Here is a 24,492-nt window from a genome sequence, read left to right on the forward strand (position 1 = left end):
AAATACACTCACAGGCCTCACCTCAGATCACAAACTCGGTGTGGGGCCCAGCAATTAGCCCTCCAGGGAATTCTAAGGCATGATAAAGCTGTAGAACCGCTGCCTGTGACAATAGGCAGACTCCTGCTGGCAGGGAGGCTGCTGAAGTCCAGAAACACAGGCAGCTGCTTACGCCACCTACAGGTAAGTCTGGTCATGTGCTGGAGGGCCCCATAACTGAAGGCAGACACATGCACACGCGCACAAACATGAGCATCTGGCAAGGTCTCAGAGTCTATCTGCAGTGGCTCTGGGGTCCAGTGGACATAGACAGGCACTCAGGTGGAAGTAGGTAGGGGCAGGGAAGAACTGTTCTCACCAGGTGACATCCTATGTCCCATAATTCCTTTGTCCTTTTCCCTTGAGGGGGTCAGAGAAGCTGAGTAGTCACCCAGCTCAGACCAGGCACCCTCAGTTGAGAGAGCAGATGATCTGTATGCCTAAGAGAGTTTGGAGTATGTGCTAACACCAGCAAAGTTCTTTCTCTGCATGGGCGGGCCAGGGCCAGGGGAATGTGGGGATCAGCAAGCAAAGCTTAGGCAAAAGCACACCACCCCCTGAGCTATGAAATGCTGTCCAGATGTAGAATAGCCCTTGGCCCTTTCCCAGTGCTGCTCCCAGTGCCCACCTTACCTCCTCTTGCATCTTTCTGCTCTGGCCTGTGGAGCCCCAAGCAGCTCCCCACCTGGCCCCTCCCCAGGCCCTGCAAGTGAAATCCCAGCCTCTGGGGAGCTCCTCCGGGGGACGTGGGGAGGGGATGGGGAGGCTGAGCTTCCCCATGCTCAGATCTGGTTTCTTTGCGCTTCCTCTGGCGCACTGCCACAGGCTGAGCCACCAGCTGTGCTATATAAGGCCTGGCGGCTAGACGCTGGAGAGAGGAAGACTTGAACCCCCCAGCTGAGGAGTTCTGCTCAGGCCCCGGTAAGCTCCACTCCCATTTTCCTCACGCTATGCTTGCACCCCACAGCCCCACTCAGCTCTTCCCGCCCTCCCCTGACCACCCTGCATCTCCCCCAGGGAAGGTCCCCCCACTTCCCCCCACCCGTTTCTGCCTTGAAGTTCTCTCTTTTCTCCCATTGGTCCAAAGTCGTCCCCCTCCTTCACCTGAGGTCGGGGGCTCTCAAATGGTCCCAGTCAGGGTCTGTTCCTCTGGGTGCCTGCTTTTTTCTTGTGGTCAGCCAGTCTGCTTTGTCCGAGAGTTCTGAGGAGCATGGAATGAGGAGCCTAAGTAACAGAGCATATGCTGAGGAAACTTCTGAGGGCTGCCAGATGGGAAATGATTTTTCCACAAGGTGCCTCAGCCACCTTGGCCTCCCAGACAGTCCTAGAACAGTCTTCAACTGAATGCTGAGCAGCATTCAGCTCCCTGCTCAGAGCCTAGGAGCCTGGGGTAAGACACACAGTGGGGATCTTGGGGACCCCATGCCTCTGTTCTCTTGGCTGAGAAACAGGTGGGAGAGGGGGTTAGCAGGCTTAGAGCTAGAGGATCCGCAATGTGGGACTGGTTTGTTCTTCTCTGGGACAGCCAAGTGCTTTTGGATCTTCTGTTCTGGAAAGCAGGAATCTCCCCTTTCCCACCACACCCTAGACTTTGGTCATTAAAGGGAGCCACTTCTGAATCTCCAGGAACTGGTCAGATTCTGGGTTGGCCAGAACTCTGGGGAGAGATAAAAATGAGTTGGAAGGAGCCTGGGCCACACCCCGTGGATATTTGCCCTTATTGCAGTGCCTGCTTTCCTCTCCCCGCTCCTAGAGCCCCTAACCCATCCTTAGCAGTTATTGGGGAGCCCTGGCTTCTCACAGTGTGTTCCCCTCTGCTCTCCCTCAGTGAGCTCCTGGCTGTGTAACTCCCAGCCAGGCCCCAACAAGCAGGCCAGAAATGTGTTTCAGCTGCAGCCTGTGCGCATCTGGGAATGTGTTCACGGAGGTCGTGTGTCTGAAGCATCTGCGCCCTCCAGCTTGCCTGTCCTGTGAAGGGTCACTGTAGTCAGGGCTGGGCTGCACAGTCTTAACGTACTCCCTTTGTGCAAGAGTGTGAGCCCCACCAAAGGTAGCAAAACATGCCCCCAAGCCCAGGTCTTGGAAGTGATGAATGAGTCACCCAGAGGCTGCTGGGAGTAAGCCTGGGGCCCTCGTCATTGGCAAGGCACCTCCTCACCCCTGCTCTCCCTCATGCCCCATCTTGATACGGGGTCCTGGCGCCTGGTCCCAGGATCTGAATCCAGGTCTGCCATATTTGAACTCAAATTCTGAGCCTCTGCACCTCTCAAGCTGCCCAGATTCACAACTTGGGCAGGTGTTACCTCCCACAAGACTATTCTGTCTACCCTTCCACCCTGGATAGGTCAAGAAATAGTTCTGTTCTAGCCGTAAGAGATGACACAGAAATGTGGAGCTTGATAAGCATTTTTTTTCTTTGCAGGTGACTGTATCTGAGAAACTTCCCAGGGGACTACGTTCCAAGGAGGACCTAACTTTGAAGCACTCTCACCCATCTCCTCACCCATATTCCCCACAGGGCCTGAGGGAAAGATGGTGGGGACCAAGGCCTGGGTGTTCTTCTTCCTGCTCCTGGAAGTTACCTCCGTGTTGGGTACGAGCTAAGTATCTGCTCTCTCCCAAGCCTCTACTTCCCATTGTGAAGTCATGTCTGGTCTGGGACATAACTGTTTATCTGCCATAAGCCTCAGCAAGGGCCTTAAGACCTCAGGCTGGTTTATAAACTTATTAATAATTTATACACTGCTTGTTTCCCCCAAAGAATTTGAGATAGTTCCCAATATTAAAACTCACAGAACAGAATCTTTTAAATGAGGAGAGGGATTAGCTGTCACTCAAAGGGAGGGAAAAAGATAAAAGGGTTATCACTGCTGAGTGCTAAATTTAGCTCTGAGATTCCTGGCCGTCAAAGCAAAAGGGAATCACAAGGGATCACTGAGGTCTCAGAAGCAGGTTTGGGAGTTGGTCTGGTTTTAGTTTCATAAAAATTCTTCTGGCCTGAAGCTCAATTTCATTTAGACCCTGCAGCCAAATTTCACAGACACCAGAACCCCACCCTCTGGTGACACTGAGTTCTTTTTTTGATTTATTTATTTTATTACTGTTTATTTAGTTTCGAGAGAGAGAGGGAGAGACAGAGCGCAAGCAGGAGAGGGGCAGAGAGAGAATCCAAAGCAGGCTCCAGGCTCTGAGCTGTCATCACAGAGCCAACGCAGGGCTCAGACTCACGAACTGTGAGATCATGACCTGGGCCAAAGTCAGACGCTTAACCCACTGAGCCACCCAGGCACCTTGACACTGAGTTCTTGAAGGGGCAGGTAGAGGGAATTTGCCTGGTGCATCTAAGCATCAGGGCTCCCAGCACTGCCCTGTGTGTTCTCTCCCATCTCCCCTTCCTCTCCTGATTGCTAACCACATACTCAAGTAAGGCAAAAAATGCTCAAACCCCTCTTATAAAGCTGCATGCACTGCAGCCTTTGTGAGTACCCGTGTGGGAACAAAGGCTGCCTCCGCATCTTGCCGAAACTTGTGTGTACCTACCTCCCACCTTGCTCTTTCCACCCTGACAGCTTCTGTTTGTGAAGATGATTAACATTCAGCCATCTGAGGGGAAATCAGATTAGTTTGATTAAAAGTGCTCCTATCACCCCAATTAAGCAGCATAGAGAATTCTGATTTGGCTCCTCACATGAAAAGTTAATTGCCTTTTAAAGCTGGTGCTGCCTTCTGTTCTCCTCCTTCCCCTTCTGGAGACCCCAGATGGGGTGGAACTGGAAGTTGCTTATGGCCTGAAGACCCTCGACCCATCCTTAGGAGTTGCTAACACTTATTGGGCAAACACTATGCTAAGCATTGTCCTAAGTGGATTTTATGAATGAGCTTATTTAATCTCCACAATCCTCTGAGGCAAGAACTATTATTATCTTCATTTTATGATGAGGGAACAGGGGTCAAATGAGTTAAGCATCTGGCTCAAGGTCAAGCAGGAAGTGGCAGAGCCTCTGGAGCTCACACTCTCAAGCTCTGTATAGTTCAGAGATGTTTACTTGTATTACCTCATGAAATTCTCATGCCAGCTGGACCATCACTCTCCGAGATGGGAACTAATATCTCCATTTTACAGATGAGGAAAATAAGGCTCCATTCTGCCAAAAAGGACAGGCCCAGATCGTAACGTAGGAGTCCTGGCCCGCTGGCTGCTTAGCAGCATCCAATGATCCATTTCTAGAACAAGAGCAAAAAGACAGCCATCATTTGCTGAGCATACACTACGTGCCAGGTCTCTTTATATTCATTATCACCCCGAATATGCATCAGAACCCTATGATGTAGCAGCTGTTAATGCAGCTCTGTGTTATGGGAAACACAACTAGAAGACTAAAGCTTTTGTGAGGTTGCATAGCCAGTTAGTGGCAGGGTGGAGATTTGAACCCATGTTCAGCATTCATGCTCCATCCACCACATCACTTGCTTCTCTGCATCTTGAGAGGCTGGTAGCAGGACCCTGCTGGGCCCTTGTAACTAACAGTCCTGGCCTCTTCTTTCCCTCAGGGAGGCAGATGATGCTCACTCAGTCGGTAAGAAGAGTCCAGCCTGGGAAGAGGATCTCCAGCCTCTTTGCCAAGCCTGGTGACTCCCTGGAAAGTGAGTTGTGGCTGGAGCAGGGAGGATCAAGAGAGGGGGGTCTTTACTGAGCTTGCTGGGAAGATCTTTGAAGCCAGGGCACAATGTCATGGTTTCCATGGAAACCCACTTTTATAAGATGTTTGGCCTACATCTCTGTTCAGGCAGAGAGACCTAGTATATAGGAGGATAGCTTAGAATGTGAAGCTGCCTGACATATTCAGGAATGCTATAGAGCTTGCTAGGGCCAGAGCATAGGCTGGAGGGGAGACAGGGTGGGAGAGGAGGATGGAGAGACAAGAGCTGGAGGGCCAGTTCACCAGCACCCTGAATGCCTGGCTAAGGGATTTAAGCCTGGGGAGTGGTGTGATCCAAGCCACCTGGAGAAAGCTCACCCTGACTGCAGTGTTGGGGAGGGGTGGAGATGAGTGGAGGGGGAACTTGGAGGTAGAGAGACCAGGTAGGGAGTTGCTAACATGGTATAGCCAGGCTGCTGAGAGTGTTAATGGAGTGGCAGGTGCAGAAGGTTAAAAGACTGGAGAGATAGATACAATAGGGCCTGAGACTTATCGGGGGTGGATGAGAGATATCATGAGTGATTTCCAGGAGTTAAGGAGGAAGTAGGATGGAGCTCACCTGGGCCTCTGGGGCCTGGCTCCTCTCTGACCTGCCTCTCTCTCTCAGGTCCTGGTGAGTGGACAACATGGTTCAACATTGACCACCCAGGCGGGCAGGGTGACTATGAGCGGCTGGATGCCATTCGCTTCTACTATGGGGACCGTGTGTGTGCTCGGCCCCTGCGGCTAGAGGCTCGGACCACTGACTGGATGCCTGCAGGCAGCACTGGCCAGGTGGTCCATGGCAGTCCCCGTGAGGGCTTCTGGTGTCTCAACAGGGAGCAGAGGCCCGGCCAGAATTGCTCCAATTATACCGTGCGCTTCCTCTGCCCCCCAGGTGAGCCTGGACAGTCCCCCACCCACAACCTCCCAGCAGCCTCGGCACAGGGAGAGGCCACGATTGGCATGTGGCCATGGGAACTCTGGATATCACACACACGCACAGGCTTCAGCTCCCTCAGAATAACGCATTAGGGTCAAGAGAGCCATAATCTTCCCTAGAGTGTTCTGTGGTAATGGATACTTCCCATTCAGCCCACTTATTGAATGTGTGTGGCAAGGTGGTGAAGACCACAGGCTCTGGAGTTGGGTTTCATGGGTTAGAATCTTGGGTCTACCATCTGAACTGTGTTCCTTAGGCAAATTTTCTGAAGCTCTCTGAGACTCAGGTTTTCCGCCAATAGAACAGGGGTAATATTAGTAATTATTAGTAAATCATGATGTGGGATTTTATGAGGATTAAATAAGATAATGAATGTAGAGGGTTTAACCCAGGTGAATGTTCACTAAGTGTTAGTTTCTATTATAACTCCTATGTGCCAGACACTGGGCTGGTTATCTACTAGTGACAACTGACCTGTGAGGAATCTCCATTTTGGCAAGTTACCCCGGATTCAGAGAGGTTAGGTAGCTTCTCACGATTACACAGCTAATAGGTAGAGAGCTGGGATTTGAACCCATGTCTGTGTTTGCAGAGTCCAAGAGTTCATGCTCCACATCCTCCCTCTCCACACAGGATTATACAGAGCCATCTGCAAGGCTGCCCACTTCTCATAGCCACCCTCCCTTCCTGGGACTCTGCCAGTGCACACAGCCTAACCCTGCAGGCCTAAGTGGGAGTGATAGTCATCCATAGTGGGAGCTCAGGCTGAGCAAGGTCTCCTAGACAAGGTCTGAGGTCCCCATTCTTGCACACAGGCCTCAGAGCAGAAGTGAGGAGGGAACTTGATATCTGAGTCACTGAGGTCCCAGGCCCTGGCTTCCAGGGACTTCACAGGGAGTGCGTCCATAGGAACATATGGCTGTTTCCACACTGGTGGAGAGGGAAAATGGTGCTATCCCTGTACATCCTAGGACTGCATACTCAAGTCCCAGTGCTTGGCCAAAAAGTCCCTCTCAGAGCCATGCCTAGTCCATATGGTACCTTTGTGCAAATTAGAGACACCATTTCCTCAAGACTCTTGACTTCCATCTGTTGGAGAAGTCACTGCAGTAAATATAAATATCAATGACATGTATGATATAAGCAGAGACGCTGTCTCTCTGAGAAAAACAGCCTCAGGGTCACATTTCCTGACAGAGTCCCCTTGGGAGGTTAAGTCAGACCGTCTGCTGATCCTGCTTTGCAGGGTCCCTGCGCAGAGACACAGAGCGCATCTGGAGCCCATGGTCTCCCTGGAGCAAGTGTTCTGCTGCTTGTGGTCACACTGGAGTCCAGACCCGAACACGCACCTGCCTGGCGGAGACAGTGTCATTGTGCACTGAGGCCTCTGAGGAGGGCCGGCTCTGCATGGACCAGGCCTGTACAGGTACTGCTCTTGCTCCTGGTACTAGAAAGACATGCCACTGAGGCTAAAAGTCTAGGAGGACAGATCAGAGGGTCAGACTGAAACAGATTCATTCATTCACTCAAGTATTAAATGAGTATCTATATAATGTACTCTGTAGGGGGATGCAGGGGATAATGTGGGAGCACAGCACAGGGTCAGTTATAGCTTAGGAAAACCAAGGATGGCTTCCTGGAGGAGGTGTCCTGGGCTAAGTCTTGAAGGATGAGTAGAAATTAGTCACTCAGGCTGATATGGAAAGGTAACAAAGACCTAAGGAGAAGGGGAAGCATATGTGAGTCCACAGGCTGATATGTGCCTGAAGGAGGGCCAGAGTCCATATGAGCCCTCCTGATGTGGCCCCTTCTTTTACAGCCTGTGATATGACCTGCCCCATGGGCCAGGTGAATGCCGACTGCGATGCCTGCATGTGCCAGGACTTCATGCTACACGGAACTGTCTCCCTACCTGGGGGTGCCCCAGCATCAGGGGCCACTGTCTACCTGCTGACCAAGACACCTAAGCCACTGACCAAGACAGACAGCAGTGGGAGGTTCCGAGTCCCTGGCGTGTGCCCTGATGGCAAAAGCATTCTGAAGATCACAAAGGCCAAGTTTGCCCCCATCATGCTCACGATGCCCAAGACCAGCCTAAAGGCAGCCACTGTCAATGCAGAGTTCATGAGGGCAGGTACTGTTCTCCAGGGAAGGGCTGGACGGGAAGGCTGGACTTTTTTTTTTTTTTTTTTAACATTTATTTTTGAGAGACAGAGAGAGACAGAGCATGAGTGGGGGAGGGGCAGAGAGGGAGACACAGAATCTGAAGCAGGCTCCAGGCTCCGAGCTGTCAGCACAGAGCCTGATGCGAGACTTGAACTCACAAAGCATGAGATCATGACCTGAGCCGAAGTCAGATGCTTAACCGACTGAGCCACCCAGGCACCCTGGACTTTTAAATAAAGGGATCGTATGGGGCGCCTGGGTGGCGCAGTCGGTTAAGCGTCCGACTTCAGCCAGGTCACGATCTCGCGGTCTGTGAGTTCGAGCCCCGCGTCAGGCTCTGGGCTGATGGCTCAGAGCCTGGAGCCTGTTTCTGATTCTGTGTCTCCCTCTCTCTCTGCCCCTCCCCCGTTCATGCTCTGTGTCTCTCTGTCCCAAAAATAAATAAACGTTGAAAAAAAAAATTTAAATAAAGGGATCGTAGTGCTAAGATCTGGCTTCCCAGCATACAGAGTAAAATTCCAAATCCTTACCATGACCCACAAGGATCTACATCATCTGGCTCCCCCACTACTTCTCTGCTCTTCTTCCATTATTCTCCCTTCCACCCCCACAGAGTTATTCTACTCCAGCCCTGCCTCAGGGCCTTTGCACTTGCTATATACTCTGCTTGGAGAATTGTTCCCACAGATGTTGACATGGCTTGCTCCCTCAAATGTATGAGTTCTTCCCTGGCCACGTTATCTAAAGATGGCCAGAAAATTCTGCTGGAGGCAGCAGAATGGGAGTATTGCACTATTCAAAACAGCCAGCTCTGTCCCAACAGAAGTGCTTGGGAAGCTTGGTTCACACGAGGTCCCCTTGATTCTTTACTGCCCCACCCAAATGCTGCTTGAAAGGCCACAGAAGCTGGTCCTAGGCCAAGGGGGTGGACTCCATTCTGGACCAGTTCCCTTAGAGAGGAGCCGGGGGTGGGAGTAGGCATAAAGTCATACAATTTTAACACATGACAAAGAACTTGAGGGGCGAGGCTCTAGACAGTCAGCCACAAAGAAAAAAACCAAATCACCATTTCTTGTCTTCTCTCCCAGAGACTCCATACATCGTGATGAACCCCGAGACAAAGGCACGGAGAGCTGGGCAGAGCGTGTCCTTGTGCTGTAAGGCCACAGGGAAGCCCAGTCCAGACAAGTATTTCTGGTGAGTGTTCTGCCAGCTACCTTACCCAAGTTTTTTCTTGGAAACCAGATCTTTTTTGCATTGGGTCTGGACTTATTAATTGTAATAATAATGAATAGAATAGAGTTATTAGTAAGGCCCTGGCACAGAGCCCATAAATCGGCATTTGCAAGTGGGAGCCAGCAAGGTTGAGGCCTCCCGGACAACCAGGAAGCCCTGTCATTACCCTCTTGAAGCTGGGATCCCCACAGAGCAGCTCTGGACTCAGGGTTCTGACTTGCATATCCTTGGGACACAGAACAAAGTTCCCCAGCCTTGCTTCCCTTGACCAAAGCACACAAGGTCAGAGTCCCCAGTGGCTGTGAGTCCCTTATACCCTTCACAGATATTTTACAGCCATTATCTTGTCTGATGCTCCCAACAGTTGTGTGAAGTCAGCTAGGGATCACCATCCCCATTTTACAGACCAGGAGGTTGAAGCTCTGAGAGATGAGATGAATTGTCCAAGGATCCACAGCCAGTTAGTAGTGAGGCTGGGACTCAGAATCAAGTCTCTTGGCTCCCAGGTCAGTCAGTACTCTTGGATGAGCTGAGTCATCTACAGAGCCCCATCCATCATCTGTCTCCCTGACTGCTTGCTCCTGGCACTCTCCCCAGGGATACATGCCCTCCCACTGTCCCCTCAGGCTTCCCCTCTCCATTCCTTGCAGGTACCACAATGACACGCTGCTGGACCCATCCCTCTACAAGCATGAGAGCAAGCTGGTGCTGAGGAACCTGCGGCAAGACCAGGCTGGCGAGTACTTTTGTAAGGCCCAGAGTGATGCTGGGGCTATGAAGTCCCAGGTTGCCCAGCTGATTGTCATAGGTAAGCCTGTCAGCATCCCCGAGTCTGGCACGGGGCGGGGGAGCACCCCAGTGGGCATATCTGGGCAGTAATAGCCTGGGCTTTTCTGCGTTGAGCACAGTGCTCTGTCCTCAAGGACATAAAGATGTCACAGGCCTGAATCCTACCTTCATAGAGCTGCCAGTTCAGGAAGGGTGAAGAAATATAAATAAGACACAAATAAGTAAAGATAGAAAAATGCCCTGAAACAGGAGATAAAAGGCCATGGATTCTAGAGATGAGACACAGAGATCTTCCAGTGTGAGTGATCATGGGTGACTGCTTGAGGGGGCAGCTTTACGTGAGCTAAGGTTTACAGGAAAGGGTGACCTGACTAGAGCCAGCTTTAAGAAGTGATCTTGAGGGGGAGAGACTCCAGGCCAAGACCAATCGAGAACCTGTACTTGCAAAGTGGAAGCAGGGTGGGGAGGAAGATATCTTAATAATTAGCCTAAACAAGACCAAACAAAAGGCAGAAAAGAGAAAGTTATTGGAAGGACTCTGCAATATATCACAGACTCCAAGAAGGTTGAGCAACAGACCTCAGGCAGACAGGACACAGGGCATTTGGACCTCTGCAGAGGAAGTGTGGAGCCCCCTCTGCAGTGGTTCCCAATCCATAATATCAATGCTCCCACTTATTACAATTAACTTTAACACTGCTTTACCATTCTGAAGTTAAACTGATAATAACTATACATAATTTCCAAATATATATGTACATGGCCCTAACTATAACATAAGGGTGAAATAAAATAACTTTAATAGAAAAAAGTATGTATTTCATTGTGTAAATGTTTTGGCATAAGGACATGAGAAGGCTAACCAAGTGGTCAGACACTTGCACTTCAATCCAGTCACCATGAATGTGACAGCTACGAATCCTGATGGATCCAGAGGTATCATTTTGGTGCTTCACATTCCTTGGCTAATGTCACTGCAGGTACATGGTTTTTCTGAACCAAGGAAAAGTTCTTGGTATTGTTCCAAGCTAAACAAGGTATGATCTTAGCTTGATTTATATGGTAGTTACAGTTTTTAAAAATTCAACATATAGTTAAAGCCACATACAAAATTGTAGGCTCTGATCATTTTAAACAGGCTTTCTACCTACATGAATGTCTGCTGGGATATGTGAACATCATGCAGGATGCAGAAAAATTCTTTTTTTTTTTAATGTTTTTATTTATTTTTGAGAGAAAAAGAGAAAGAGAGTGAGAACGGGCGGGGGAGGGGCAGAGAGAGAGGTAGACACAGAAATCTGAAGCAGTTCCAGGCTCTGAGCTGTCAGCACAGAGTCCAACACAGGGCTCGAACTCATGAACCGGGAGATCATGACTTGAGCTGAAGTCAGAGGCTTAACCAACTGAGCCACCCAGGTGCCAGAAAAATTCTTAATGCAGAACAGTGCCAAGCATTACAGGACACAGAGCAACAATGCCCCCCACCCCTGACTAAATGCCAGTAGCACTCCCAATTTTAGTCGTAACTCAAAACAATCTCACAAATTTTCAAGACCCCTTATTGAGAACCATGACTCTGATGGTCTCAGCAACCAGCTCTGTTTCCCCATGTATAAAATGGGATTATAATAGCGATTCCAGGGTGGTTGGGTTGCTCAGTCTGTTAAGCGTCCAACTTCAGCTCAGGTCATGATCTCATGGTCCCTGAATTTTAGCCCCTCATCAGGCTCTGTGCTGACAGCTCAGAGCCTGGAGCCTGCTTTGGATTCCGTGTCTCCCTCTCTGCCCCTCCCCTGCTCACGCTCTGTCTTTCTCTCTCTCTCAAAAATAAACATTGAAAAAAATAATAGCTATTCCATCTCCCTCAGAAAAATTCAGGAGAATCGGGAGCATGGATATGCAAGCCAAACCATATGGTTTGAAAACCATAAGGCACTGCAGAGAGGTGAGGTAAGGATACCCTTTGTGTAGGACGTGAACTCACTTTTAATATTCATACCATTTCCCTCCACAGCCCCTTATGAGACTCCTTGCAACCCCACTCCTGAGAGCTACCTTATCCGGCTGCCCCATGATTGCTTCCAGAATGCCACAAACTCCTTCTATTATGACGTGGGCCATTGTCCTATCAAGACCTGTGCAGGGCAGCAGGATAATGGGATCAGGTGCCGGGATGCTGTGGAGAACTGCTGTGGCATCTCCAAAACACAGGAGAGGGAGATCCAGTGCAGTGGGTACACGCTGCCCACCAAGGTGGCCACGGAGTGCAGCTGCCAGCGGTGTACAGAGACTCGGAGTATTGTGCGTGGCCGTGTCAGTGCTGCTGACAATGGGGAACCCATGCGCTTTGGCCATGTGTACATGGGGAGCAACCGTGTGAGCATGACTGGCTACAAGGGCACTTTTACCCTCCATGTCCCCCAGGACACTGAGAGGCTGGTGCTCACATTTGTGGACAGGTTCCAGAAATTTGTCAACACCACTAAAGTGCTGCCCTTCAACAAGAAGGGGAGTACGGTATTCCATGAGATCAAGGTGCTTCGGAAGAAAGAGCCCATCACCTTGGAGGCCATGGACACCAACATTATCCCCCTAGGGGAGGTGGCTGGTGAAGACCCTGTGGGAGAGTTGGAGATCCCATCCAAGAGTTTCTACAGGAGGAACGGGGAGCCCTACACAGGGAAAGTAAAGGCCAGTGTGACCTTCCTGGATCCCCGGAATATTTCCACAGCCACAACTGCCCAGAGTGATCTGAACTTCATCAATGATGAAGGAGACACCTTCCCCCTTCGGACATATGGTATGTTCTCTGTGGACTTCACGGATGAGGCCACCTCAGAGTCACTTAATGTTGGCAAGGTGAAGGTCCACCTTGACTCAACCCAGATCAAGATGCCAGAGCACGTGCCCACAATGAAACTCTGGTCGCTCAATCCAGATACAGGGTTGTGGGAGGAGGAAGGTGACTTCAAATTTGAAAGCCAAAAGCGGAGCAAAAGGGAAGAGAGAACCTTCCTGGTGGGAAACATGGAGATCCGTGAAAGGAGACTCTTTAATCTGGATGTCCCAGAAAGCAGGAGGTGCTTTATCAAGGTTAGGGCCTACCGGAGTGAGCGGTTCTTGCCCAGTGAGCAGATCCAGGGGGTTGTGGTCTCTGTGATCAACCTGGAGCCCAGGGCTGGCTTCTCATCCAACCCCAGGGCCTGGGGACGCTTTGACAGTGTCATCACAGGCCCCAACGGGGCCTGTGTGCCTGCCTTCTGTGATGACCAGTCCCCCGATGCCTATTCCGCCTATGTCTTGGCAAGCCTGGCTGGGGAAGAACTGGAAGCAGTGCAATCTTCTCCTAAATTCAACCCCAATGCTATTGGTGTCCCTCAGCCCTATCTCAATAAGCTCAAGTACCGTCGGACAGACCATGAGGACCCACGGGTTAAGAAGACAGCTTTTCAGATCAGCATGGCCAAGCCAAGGCCCAACTCAGCTGAGGAGAGCAATGGGCCCATCTATGCTTTTGAGAACCTCCGGGCATGTGAGGAGGCACCACCCAGTGCACCCCACTTCCGGTTCTATCAGATTGAGGGGGATCGGTATGACTACAACACTGTCCCCTTCAACGAGGATGACCCTATGAGCTGGACTGAAGACTACCTGGCATGGTGGCCCAAGCCAATGGAGTTCAGGGCCTGCTACATCAAGGTGAAGATTGTGGGGCCAGTGGAAGTGAATGTGCGCTCCCGCAACATGGGGGGCACTCACCGGCAGACAGTGGGAAAGTTGTACGGAATCCGGGATGTGAAGAGCACACGGGACAGGGACCAACCCAATGTCTCATCTGCCTGTTTAGAGTTCAAGTGCAGTGGCATGCTCTATGACCAGGACCGTGTGGACCGTACACTGGTGAAGGTCATCCCTCAGGGCAGTTGCCATCGAGCCAGCGTAAACTCCATGCTTCATGAGTACCTGGTCAACCACCTACCACTAGCAGTCAACAATGACACCAGTGAATACACCATGCTGGCACCCCTAGATCCACTGGGCCACAACTATGGCATCTATACCGTCACTGATCAGGACCCTCGCACTGCCAAGGAGATTGCACTTGGCCGGTGCTTTGATGGCACATCCGATGGCTCCTCCAGAGTCATGAAGAGCAATGTGGGAGTGGCCCTCACTTTTAACTGTGCAGAGAGGCAGGTGGGCCGCCAGAGTGCCTTCCAGTACCTCCAAAGCACCCCCGTCCGCACCCCTGCCGCAAACACTGTCAGAGGAAGAGTGCCCTCAAGGAGACAGCAACGGGCAAGTAGGGGTAGCCAGAGCTGGCGTGAAGGGGCCGCCTCTCTGAGGTTTCTTGGGGTTGCTCAGTAGCCTTTGAGCAACTAAGTCTTATGGTACTTCTCTTCCCCCACCCCATGCAACAGCCATTGTGAGACTGATGCATAAACTGTCACTTGGTTAATTTAAGCACATCTGTTCTGGTGCAGTTTGCTTGTTTTGGTTTCTTCATGCCTTTATTTACTGTCTTTATTCCATGATACTGATTTGCACAGAGCCCCAAAAATGGCAAAATAAAGTCCTTTTGTCCTGTTCTTTAAAAGAAACACAAGAAAATGACCAGTGGTAAAGTCTGTGCCCATCAATGAAAATGTACTTCCTTTTCTTTTTGCGGGGTTTTGCTCACTTCTACAATAATGATAATCTGATGTTAAAGATCAACTAACCAATATAAGGCATATTTCTTGGCCTTGGTCTATAGGATGTAAGCAAGGCCTCCATCACAGTTCATGCATATAAACGGTGGTGAAATAAAGAAATAAACTACAATATTTTTACTTGAATTTGGAACTCTGCATTTCCCTTTACATCTACTTTTGTTCTTGCTAGAAGCCCAGTGTACCCCAGAGCAACCGTCAATAAATGCACATTTTGTACTTGTTTTTCAGGCCCCTGTCCTGTCTCTTAACTATTAAAGTGAGCCAGCTGCTCAGAGGGACAGAGGAGACTCTGGAAAGTGGTCACAAGGTGGCATGAGGCACGGCTCACCCCCCACCCCCACCTCCTGTTACAGGGTTGAGTAACTAGGCATACGCTCCAGCGGTCAAGTTTGTTCTCATGGATCATATTTTCCACTTGCAGAGAAGAACAAAGATTCCTGGAGTTGTGAGTATGTTCTGGGCTCCTGAGCAAAGCTAAAAACATGTCCCATTTTTTTTTTCTTTCTTTCTTTCCAATACTGGGGAGCTTATACAATGGCTTGGCCCAGGGTCTGGCAAGCTGGCCGAGTGCTCCTTCAGCAACCCCCCATAGCCTGCTGCCTTCTCCAGCTGTGCTGGCTGATCTCACTCAGAAATGATGGGCTTTTTCTTTTTTTTTTTTTAATTCCAAGCTCTTCTAAAGACGCCCACCTTTTCCAGATACCACATCTCTGTTGTGTCCCTTGAGTAAAACAACTAGTCCAAATGGACAGGGCTTTGTTATTGGAAAAAGTATTTGGTTTAAAATAGTAAACCAGAGGCCAGTGGTTGGCACCAGAGTAATCTTGGAGGCATCTAGAGTCAGGGCGGTGGAACATGGCATTGGGTAAGATGTAGACTGCCCCTCTCCCAACCCCTCCAGAATCTGTCCAGAGGACAGAAAAGAGGCCCTGGAGCCTGGGGGAAGAGAGGGCATCATTTATAATCAAGATAAAAAGCTTTCTTTGATTTCCTGGAGTTGCAGCTCCTCTTGGCCACCTCTGGCCTGGACTGGACGTTTATACTCTTGGAAGAGTATCTGCCCAGCTCCCAAGGGTTTGCTTCACAATCAATTAGAAATTTCTCTGGCTGAGGACCCCATTCTCATGAACTCCAAGAAAGTGAGTGAATGCAGGTCTGGGGCCTAGTGGCCTTGTGATTATTCCTTGACCTGCTTCCAGACTACACTTCCCAGGGAGCAGCCATCATTGACTATTTGGGAAGCTTGACTGTCCTTGCTGAGGGGTCACTCTTTAGCTAACTGCAGAACAGATGCCTCCCTGCTTCAGGAGTGAGTGCATGGTGCTTCAACCTGACAACCCAGTTCCCTTCAAACTCACAAAGAGGAGGTGCTAGGAAAAGTGAGCTGATTGGGCTCTCACCCCATGCCCTTCCTTTTCTGTTTTCCACTGAGGTGCTGAATAAATGGACTTCAACAGGTGGTAAGTGGTACCTGATGCTTTTCTTCACTCACCAAATATTTATTGAGTGCCTACTGTATGCCAAACCACGTGTGCAAGCAGAGAGGCTTTCGTGTGTATATAAAATACGCTACACATGGTGGCACCAGACTTGGAGGTCTTGTGGTCAGACTTGGTGGTCAGAGGAGGTTTCTTGGGGGAGGTGACATCTAATTTGAATGATAGCTAGGAGCTGGTCTGCTGAAGATATGGCTGTCAGGCTCAATGGCACAAGCAGAAAACAGCTTATGCAAAAACAGGGGTAGAGGCTGAGAAGGGATGGCAGATAACTCTCTTTCAGACAAGGAAACACTATCAAGTTGAACTCATGTTACCTAATTTCTAAGCATCTTGCTTCTAAAGACAGATATGCTCCCTGCTAGCAGTGTGACTTTGGTTTCCCCAAGACTTCATTTTCCTCATCTATAAATGAAAGAGTTGGTTGTATACTTAAAATATGATATGTCAACTATATCTCAAAAATGAATGAATGAATGAATGAATGAATGAACGAATGAATTTTTTTAATGAAGGAGTTGATCTAGATTAGAAACTAAACCATCTCTAAAGTCTTTTCCATGATTTTCAGTGAGACTAAGAGAACAGTTTCTTGGATGCCTCTGCTTCATCAAACTGCTGATGATTCATCGGGTGTTTCCTTCCCCTCTGGAGACTCTACACACTGGGTGGACAGAACATTCGTTTTAGAAAAGCCCTGGGGTTTCAGTCTCAGCCTGCTGTACACAGGCTGATCAGCCAGTTACCAAGAATGAACTGTATAAGGATGCATACCAGATGGCAGGGAGAAAGGGCATAATCAGATAGGCTGCTTTTGTTTCCAAGCATGGACATTTTCCAGGCAGAGTGCTCTCTAGAGTTTAGACAGCTTTAGCAGCTGAGGTGATAGAGGAAAATATCACCAAGATGTCAGGACAAGAATGGTTTGGAAAGATTGAGAGGACTTAAGCCAATTTGGAGGAGGAACAGGGAAGGTGGGAGTTTCAGGCAAAGGGACAGCTAGAGCTGAGGAGCAGAGGTGGGACTGCACGCTGAAGGCTTTTGTTACAAGTAACAGGGGGTGCCATGTTAGCAGACATCATGAAGGATGGAATCGGGCACTGCAAAGCCATCGGAATCCAGGTCATCACTCTCTCTGGCTTTGATTCTCTTTTATTCTCTCAGTGGTTTTTGCTCTCTCTCAATCTCTAACTCAGTCTTATTGTACATGCTTTTTGTCTCAGATTTTCTTTGTTTCTAGCTCTCTGTCTTAGCTTTCCAGGTCCCTCTGGCCAGTCTATTTCTCAGCCTTTCCCTGTCATAGTGTGGTCTCTACTCTGCAGGATCCCTTAGTTTCTCTTTGCAGATCAGGTTTCTCTGCTCCCCAGGGTTCATAGGAGAGGTGGTCATCTCCTCAAGTCAAAGAAGAGCTCTGCTCTAAGCCCAGATTCCTTGAAGAGAGCAACTGATTGGCCCAGTTTGAATCAGCACTCCATCTCTGGTCCAATCAACGTGGCCATAATGGGGGGTAGGGGCATTAAAGGGCAGTCCTATTATACAGTGATGGTTGCTGGGGGAGGTGGCAGAAATTCAAGAAAAGGAATCCTGATGAGTTGTGGAGACACCCCAAAAGGTGAATACTTCAGTGGGATAGTGAGCAGATAGTGGGTTTACTGGGAGCTCAGGATTTTTCATTTCCAAACATCAGGGGATTTTAAATACATTAAATAAGATCTGTGTGGTACCTGTTTTTTGAAATCTGTAGAATCTTTTTTCGTGACCTAGTACTTGGTCAGTTTTGGTAGTTTCTTTGTGCAGCTGGGAGAAAACAAAGTGTATTCTCTAATCATTGGGTGCCAGGCTCTACATAGAACCATTAACTCAAACTTGTTAATTGTTCAGTTCAGTTAATAAGGCATGTGTTGAAATCTTCTACTAGATGGTGCATGTAATTTGTCCTTGTGATTAAATTTCAGCTTTATATATTTTGCTCTTTTAATGGATGCATATTAAGTATTGAATCTTTGTGCTTTCTTGCAAGTTTAATTTTTATCATTATGTAGTTACGTTCTTTGTTCCTATCATGCTTTTTTGTCTTAAAGCCTGTTTTGTCTAATAATATAGCTCCCAACTTTCTTTGGATTAGTAGTTGCTCATATCTCTTACTTTTAACCTTCTGTATCCTTTTACTTATTTTTATTTTTTAATGCTTATTTATTTTTGAGAGAGACAGACAGGTGCAAGCGGGGAGGGGCAGACAGAGAGGGAGACACAGAATCTGAAGTAGGCTCCAGGCTCTGAGCTGTCAGCACAGTCAGACACCAGGCTCGAACTCAAGAGCTGCAAGATCATGACCTGAGCTGAACTGACTGAGCCACCCAGGCACCCCTCTGTATCCTTTAAAAGATGTGTTTCTTGTAAGCAGCATTATAGCTGGATTTTAGTTTGTTTTAGTAAATCTAAAAATCTGTATATAACTGGTGAGTTTATTAAATACATATGGTGATTATAGTTATGTTTAGATATGATTTTACCATCTTACTTGATGGTTTCTTTCTAAATCACTTTTTCTCTTATTGTTAGCTTTTGGATTGAGTAATATTTTTCTTATTCTATTTCTTTTCCTTATACTAATTTGGAAGTTTTACACTTTTGTTATTCTTTTAGTGCTTTCTCTTGAATTTTTATTATATATGGTGATTGTAACAAAGTCAAAGTTAGTTGTATCTTCAGCCCTTAAACTATTTTAGTATTTTTGCTGCTCAAAATAAGCATTTATTATTTTGTACAATGTTTGTTTAGGTTTATCTGTTTATCACCTCAGACCTTGTTTTAAGGCCATTTTTCTTCTTCCTGAAGAATACCTTTTAGAAATAATTTTAGGGAAGGCCTATTGTTGGTAGAACAATAAGGTTTTTAAAATTAAAATAGAATCCACATACAATAAATTCACAGTTCAATGGATTTTAGTGTATTCACAAAGTTGTTTTGTTTTAATGTTTGAGAGAGAGAGAGCACGCATGAGTGGGGGAGAGGCACAGAGAGAGGAAGAGAGAATCCCAAGCAAGTTCCGTGCTATCAGTCTAGAGCCCAGCGTGAGGCTCAGTCACACATTACCTGAGCCAAAACCAAGAGTTGGACACTCAACAGAGTCACCCAGGTGCCCCTACTGTATTTACAAAGTTGTAAAACCACCATCACTTTCTAATTCCAGAACATTTTTATCCCAGAAAGAAACCCCATACGTATTAGCAATCACTCCCTATCCCTCCTCCACTGAGCACCTGGCAAACCACATTGTCTTTGTGAATTAGCCTATTCTGGACATTTCATATAAATGCAACCATACAGTATGTGGTCTTTTATGTCTGGCTTCTTTCACTTAGCATAATGTTTTCCAGTGTCATCCATGTCCCAGCATGTATTGATATTTTGTTACTTTTTATGGTGGAAAAGTATTCCATTGTATGGACATACCACATTTATCTATCAGTTGATGAGTGTGTCTACTTTTTGCCTATTTTTTTTTTTTTTAATTTTTTTTTCAACGTTTATTTATTTTTGGGACAGAGAGAGACAGAGCATGAACGGGGAAGGGGCAGAGAGAGAGGGAGACACAGAATCGGAAACAGGCTCCAGGCTCTGAGCCATCAGCCCAGAGCCTGACGCGGGGCTCGAACTCACGGACCGCGAGATCGTGACCTGGCTGAAGTCGGACGCTTAACCGACTGCGCCACCCAGGCGCCCCTACTTTTTGCCTATTTTAAATAATGTTGGCATGAACATTCATATACAAATTTTTGTGTGAAAATATCTTTTCAGTTCTCACAGGTATATACCCCGGAGGGGAATTGTTAGGTCATGTAGTAACTCTATGTTTAACTTTTGTCAAATTATTTTCCATGGCAGCTGCCTCATTTTATAGTCTGACCAGCAAGGGTATTCTCATTTCTCCACACCCCTGCTAGCGTTTGGTACTTTCTGTTCTTTTAATTGTTTTAATTTTTTAATTCTTATTTATTTCTGAGAGAGATAGAGTGTGAGTGGGGGAGGGGGAGAGAGAGAAGGAGACACAGAATCTGAAGCAGGCTCCAGACTCCAAGCTGACAGCACAGAGCCCAATGTAGGGCTCAAACCCACGAACTGCAAGATCATGACCTGAGGCAAGTTGGATGCTCAACCAACTGAGCCACCCAGGTGCCCCTTTTTCTACTTTTTTAAGTGATAGCCATCTAGTGAGTATGAAATATCTCATTATGATTTTGGTTTGTTATTTCTCTAATGGCTAGTGATGTTGAGAATCTTTTCATATACTTACTGGTCATTTCTATATCTTTGAAGAAATGTCTGTTCAAATCCTTTGCCTATTTTCTTAATCTGTTTGGGTTGCTATAACAAAAATACCAAAGACTGGGTGGCTTATAAGTAACAGAGATGTATTTCTTATTGTTCTGGCAGCTGTGAAGTTCAAAATTAAGGTGCCAACAGATTTGGTATCTGGTCAAAGTCTGCTTCCTGATTCACAAATGTGTGGTGCTAGGGACAAATTTATATAAGGGTCCTAATTCCATTAATGAGGTCCCTACCCTCATGTCCTAATCACCTCCCAAAGACCCTATCTCTTACTGTCATCATATTGGGGATTAGGTTTCAACATACAAATTTTGGGGGCACACATTCAGTCTATAGCACCTATTTTTAAAATTAGGTTATCTTTTTATTGTTGAGTACTAAATACTAGACCCTTATCAATACTTGATTTGCACATATTTTTTCCCATTCTGTGGCTTGTTCCGTTTCTTAACAGGGTCCTTTGAAACACAGAAGTTTTTAATTTTGTTGAAGTCTTATTTACTTATTTTTGGTTGCTTATGCTTTTGGTGTCATATCTAAGAAATTGTGGCCTAATCCAAGGTCATGAAGTTACATCTATATTTTCTTCTAAAAGTTTTATAGTTTTAGTATTTGCATTTAGGTCTTTGAATCATTTTGAGTTAATTTATGAATAGATATTTAGATATAGATCTAGAGAGAGATGATATATAGATCTGACTTCATTTGTATATAGATATCCAGTTGACCCAGCACCATTTGGTGAAAAGACTCTTCTTTCCCACTGAATGGGTTTGGCACTCTTGTTGAAAATAAATTAACTGTAAATGTGAGAGTTTATTTCTAGACCCTTAATTCTATTCTATTGCTGTGTATATCTACTCTTATGACAGTACAAATCTGTCTTGGTTACTGCAGCTTTGTGGTAAGTATTGAATCCAGGAAGTATGAGTCCAACTTTGTTCTACCAAGTTTTTATTATCTGAAATGTCATTTTGTCCTAATGCTTGAAGATAGTTTTGCCACTATACAAATACTAATTTAATTGACCCATATTATTTTATTTTATTTTTTAATGTTTTTTTTACTTTTTGAGACAGAGCACAAGCTGGGGAGGGGCAGAGAGAGAGAGGGAGACACAGAATCTGAAGCAGGCTCCAGGCTCCGAACCGTCAGCACAGAGCCTGATGCGGGGCTCAAACCCACCAACTGCAAGATCATGACCCGAGCTGAAGTAGGACACTTAACTGAAAGAGTCACCCAGGCGCCCCTCCTGAACTTATTGATTCTTTAAAATACTCATATGATAAATTTTCATTCTATGCAGTAACATAAGAGTTGGCATATATGTTCTTAGAGAATTTTCTTTTTGTAAGCCCACCAATGCAATAAAAAATGTGTTTCATCTAAGACAATCTAATAGTGAGTCCTGCAGAGCATAGGGCAGTGGTTAAATGCATGGCGCTAGAAGCAGGCCATCTGTGTCCAAATACTGCTTCTTTTATTAGCAATGCAATATTGGAAATTTATTTAACCTCTGTATGTTTTAGCTTCCTCAACTATAAACTTGAGGAAATAATACATACCTTATGTAGCTATTATGAGGATTAGTTGAACATATACATGAACATAGTATATATTAGTTACTGGCATATATAGTAACCACTATATAAATGTTTGCTGTTATTACTATGCACCCACAGCTGGAAATGAAAAAGACTGAAATGTGTTCAGATTTAACAAGGTGATGCTTCATTTTTGTGGTATTGGAGGAGATTCATTTGTTCTACAGAAGTAGTTTTCCAGAAAATTCAATTTTATTACCTCTCTTTAAGCTCCAAATTTTAACATTTTGATCTATTTTGAGTAGAAATCTTCAAAAAAAAATTTTAATGTTTATTTACTTTTGAGAGAGAGAGAGAGAGAGAGAGAGAGTACAAGCAGGGGAGGGCAGAGAGAGGGAGACACAGAATCTGAAGCAGGCTCCAGACTCTGAGCTGTCAGCACAGAACCCGAGGCAGGTCTCAAACCCACGAACCATGAGATCATGACCTGAGCTGAAGCCAGACCCTTAACCGACTGAGCCACCCAGGCACCCCTTGAGCAGAGATCTTTGTAAGAAAGCATATATTCTATCTTTTTAAAAACAGAAATAACACAATTGAATCTTTCTTGATGTATCAGGAATGTAATTATGAATGCCAATTATTATGGTAGTACAATAAAATGGCATCCAGGGCTGATATGATATATAAGAAATTTGACCAATACCAGATAAATTCAGACTATATACTCTTCTTGTTAAGTTCTTGCTTCCATTTTTCTGTTTCCTTCTTTTTTGTCAGACTCTTAGAAAACTCTTTGGTTGTGATTAATTCACTTGCTTCAAGTGCCTCTCCCCTTTGTAATGTACTCACTTGTGGGATAGAGATACATATGACCAAGTCAATATTTAAAATGAATAAAACAGACTCAGGCTCCTAGGTGGCTCAGTCGGTTGAGTGTCCGACTCCGGCTCAGGTCATGATCTCTCGGTCTGCGAGTTTGAGCCCTCCGTTGGGCTCTGTGCTGACATCTCAGAGCCTGGAACCTGTTTCGGATGCTGTCTCCATCTTCTCTCTGCCCCTCCCCTGCTCATGCTCTGTCTCTCTCTCTCTCTCTCTCTCTCTCAAAAATAAATAAACAAAAACAAATGTTAAAAAAAAAAGAATAAACAGACTCAAAGTGAAATCCTGAATGCCTGGGTATGAGCAAAGCACATGAACTTTGATGTGCCAGCTTTGCAACATTTATTTTGGTGACTCAAAGCCTTTTTTCCTCATTTTCTTAGTATTGACTAATTTACCAATTACTAATTTACTACTTTACACACAAAGCCTAGTGGCTGCTTGTGTATAAATAAATACTGCTTGAAAATAATAAATGATTACAATTGTTACTGAAGTAAATATCACTTTTATTATCTAATATTATGCCTAATGTATGTTAATTGCAAACTGAAAAGGACTTATAAACCAAGGGTCTACTTCCTCTTTCACCTCTCTCTTTCAGTTTTTCCTTTTTTCCCCCAAGTCTTTATTTAAATTGTCTTTCAGTTTTTCATTTGAAATCAAGCAAGCTCCTTAAAACACTGAGGTATAATGGAGTAGGGTGAGGTCATCAACAAACTGGCTAAGAAACACAACTAAAAGGTTTTTTACAGGTATAAAAGGAAAGCCCTAAATTACAGCATTGCACAGTAAAAAAGATCTTTATTATTTATTAAGTACCTACTGTGTACTACAGGTCAAAGAATCATTTATTCCTCACATTTATCCCAGGAAGTCAAGAGCATCCAATTTATAGTTGAAAACAAAAACAAAAACAAAAAAAAAACCAGGCTTATAAAGCTCAGTAACTTGCCAGAAGTCACACAGCTGGTAAGTAACCCAGCTGGAATCACCAGTCCTTCTCCCTCTGACATCTTTGCCCTTTAGAAAATACTAAACAAGGATTTCTGGGCACTGTCTTCACGATTTGGTACACCAAAAGTTCCAAAAGATTAGCTTTAAGAACACTCCCCTCACCCTCACCCCTTCTACCCTACAGATTCAAAGAGGGAAACTTTGGTGAGTTAGTGCCACCTGCTGACCATCTTCCTGAACATCAGGATAAAGGACTGTCCTCTAATCAAGGACAAAAGGGGCCTTGTGCTATCTGAAGTCATTACCGGCCAGCCCCCAAGGGCAGGCCCAGGAGAATGGTGAGCACCCTCCTACAGACCCCTTGGTCTCCCTACAATATCAAGGCTGGGCAGCTGCTCCCTGAGGGGAAAAATGGTGGCAACTGGAGAGAACCTAAAAAAGAGACAATAAGAAATAAAGGCACAGGTTTCTACCACCACAGTGCAAGTGCACTTTATTCATTTCTGCAAATAAACCTTAGCATCTCATGATTCTAGCAATAAAAATGGATTTCTGAGGGGTGCCTGGGTGGCTCAGTCAGTTAAGCGTCCAACTTCAGCTTAGGTCATGATCTCACAATTTATTAGTTCAAGCCCCGCATTGGGCTTTCTGCTGTCAGCACGGAGCTCACTTTGGATCCTCAGTGACTCTCTCTCTCTGCTCCTCCTCCACTCA

The 24,492-nt window shown here is 46.4% G+C and overlaps 1 protein-coding gene and 1 long non-coding RNA gene across 3 annotated transcripts in view; one reads left to right on the forward strand and one right to left on the reverse strand.

Annotated features, from left to right (window-relative positions):
• On the forward strand, positions 1 to 14,765 carry CILP (cartilage intermediate layer protein). The gene is made up of 9 exons (XM_047863543.1): positions 1 to 960; positions 2,462 to 2,632; positions 4,591 to 4,683; positions 5,347 to 5,616; positions 6,908 to 7,087; positions 7,481 to 7,795; positions 8,916 to 9,024; positions 9,714 to 9,871; positions 11,867 to 14,765. Exons 2-9 carry the CDS (start codon positions 2,572 to 2,574, stop codon positions 14,218 to 14,220), a joined length of 3,540 nt encoding a protein of 1,179 aa, XP_047719499.1. The 5' UTR covers positions 1 to 960; positions 2,462 to 2,571; the 3' UTR covers positions 14,221 to 14,765.
• LOC125168427 (uncharacterized) overlaps positions 3,298 to 24,492 on the reverse strand; it is a 27,947-nt gene continuing 6,752 nt past the window's right edge. For both annotated transcript variants that reach the window (XR_007153132.1, XR_007153133.1), the window contains exons 2-3: positions 4,095 to 4,263; positions 3,298 to 3,642 (exon numbers count right to left, since the gene is read on the reverse strand). This is a non-coding gene — a long non-coding RNA (uncharacterized LOC125168427). The remainder of the gene's footprint in view (positions 3,643 to 4,094; positions 4,264 to 24,492) is intronic.

Source organism: Prionailurus viverrinus, chromosome B3 (genome assembly GCF_022837055.1).
Source record: "Prionailurus viverrinus isolate Anna chromosome B3, UM_Priviv_1.0, whole genome shotgun sequence".
Taxonomy (NCBI): domain Eukaryota; kingdom Metazoa; phylum Chordata; class Mammalia; order Carnivora; family Felidae; genus Prionailurus; species Prionailurus viverrinus.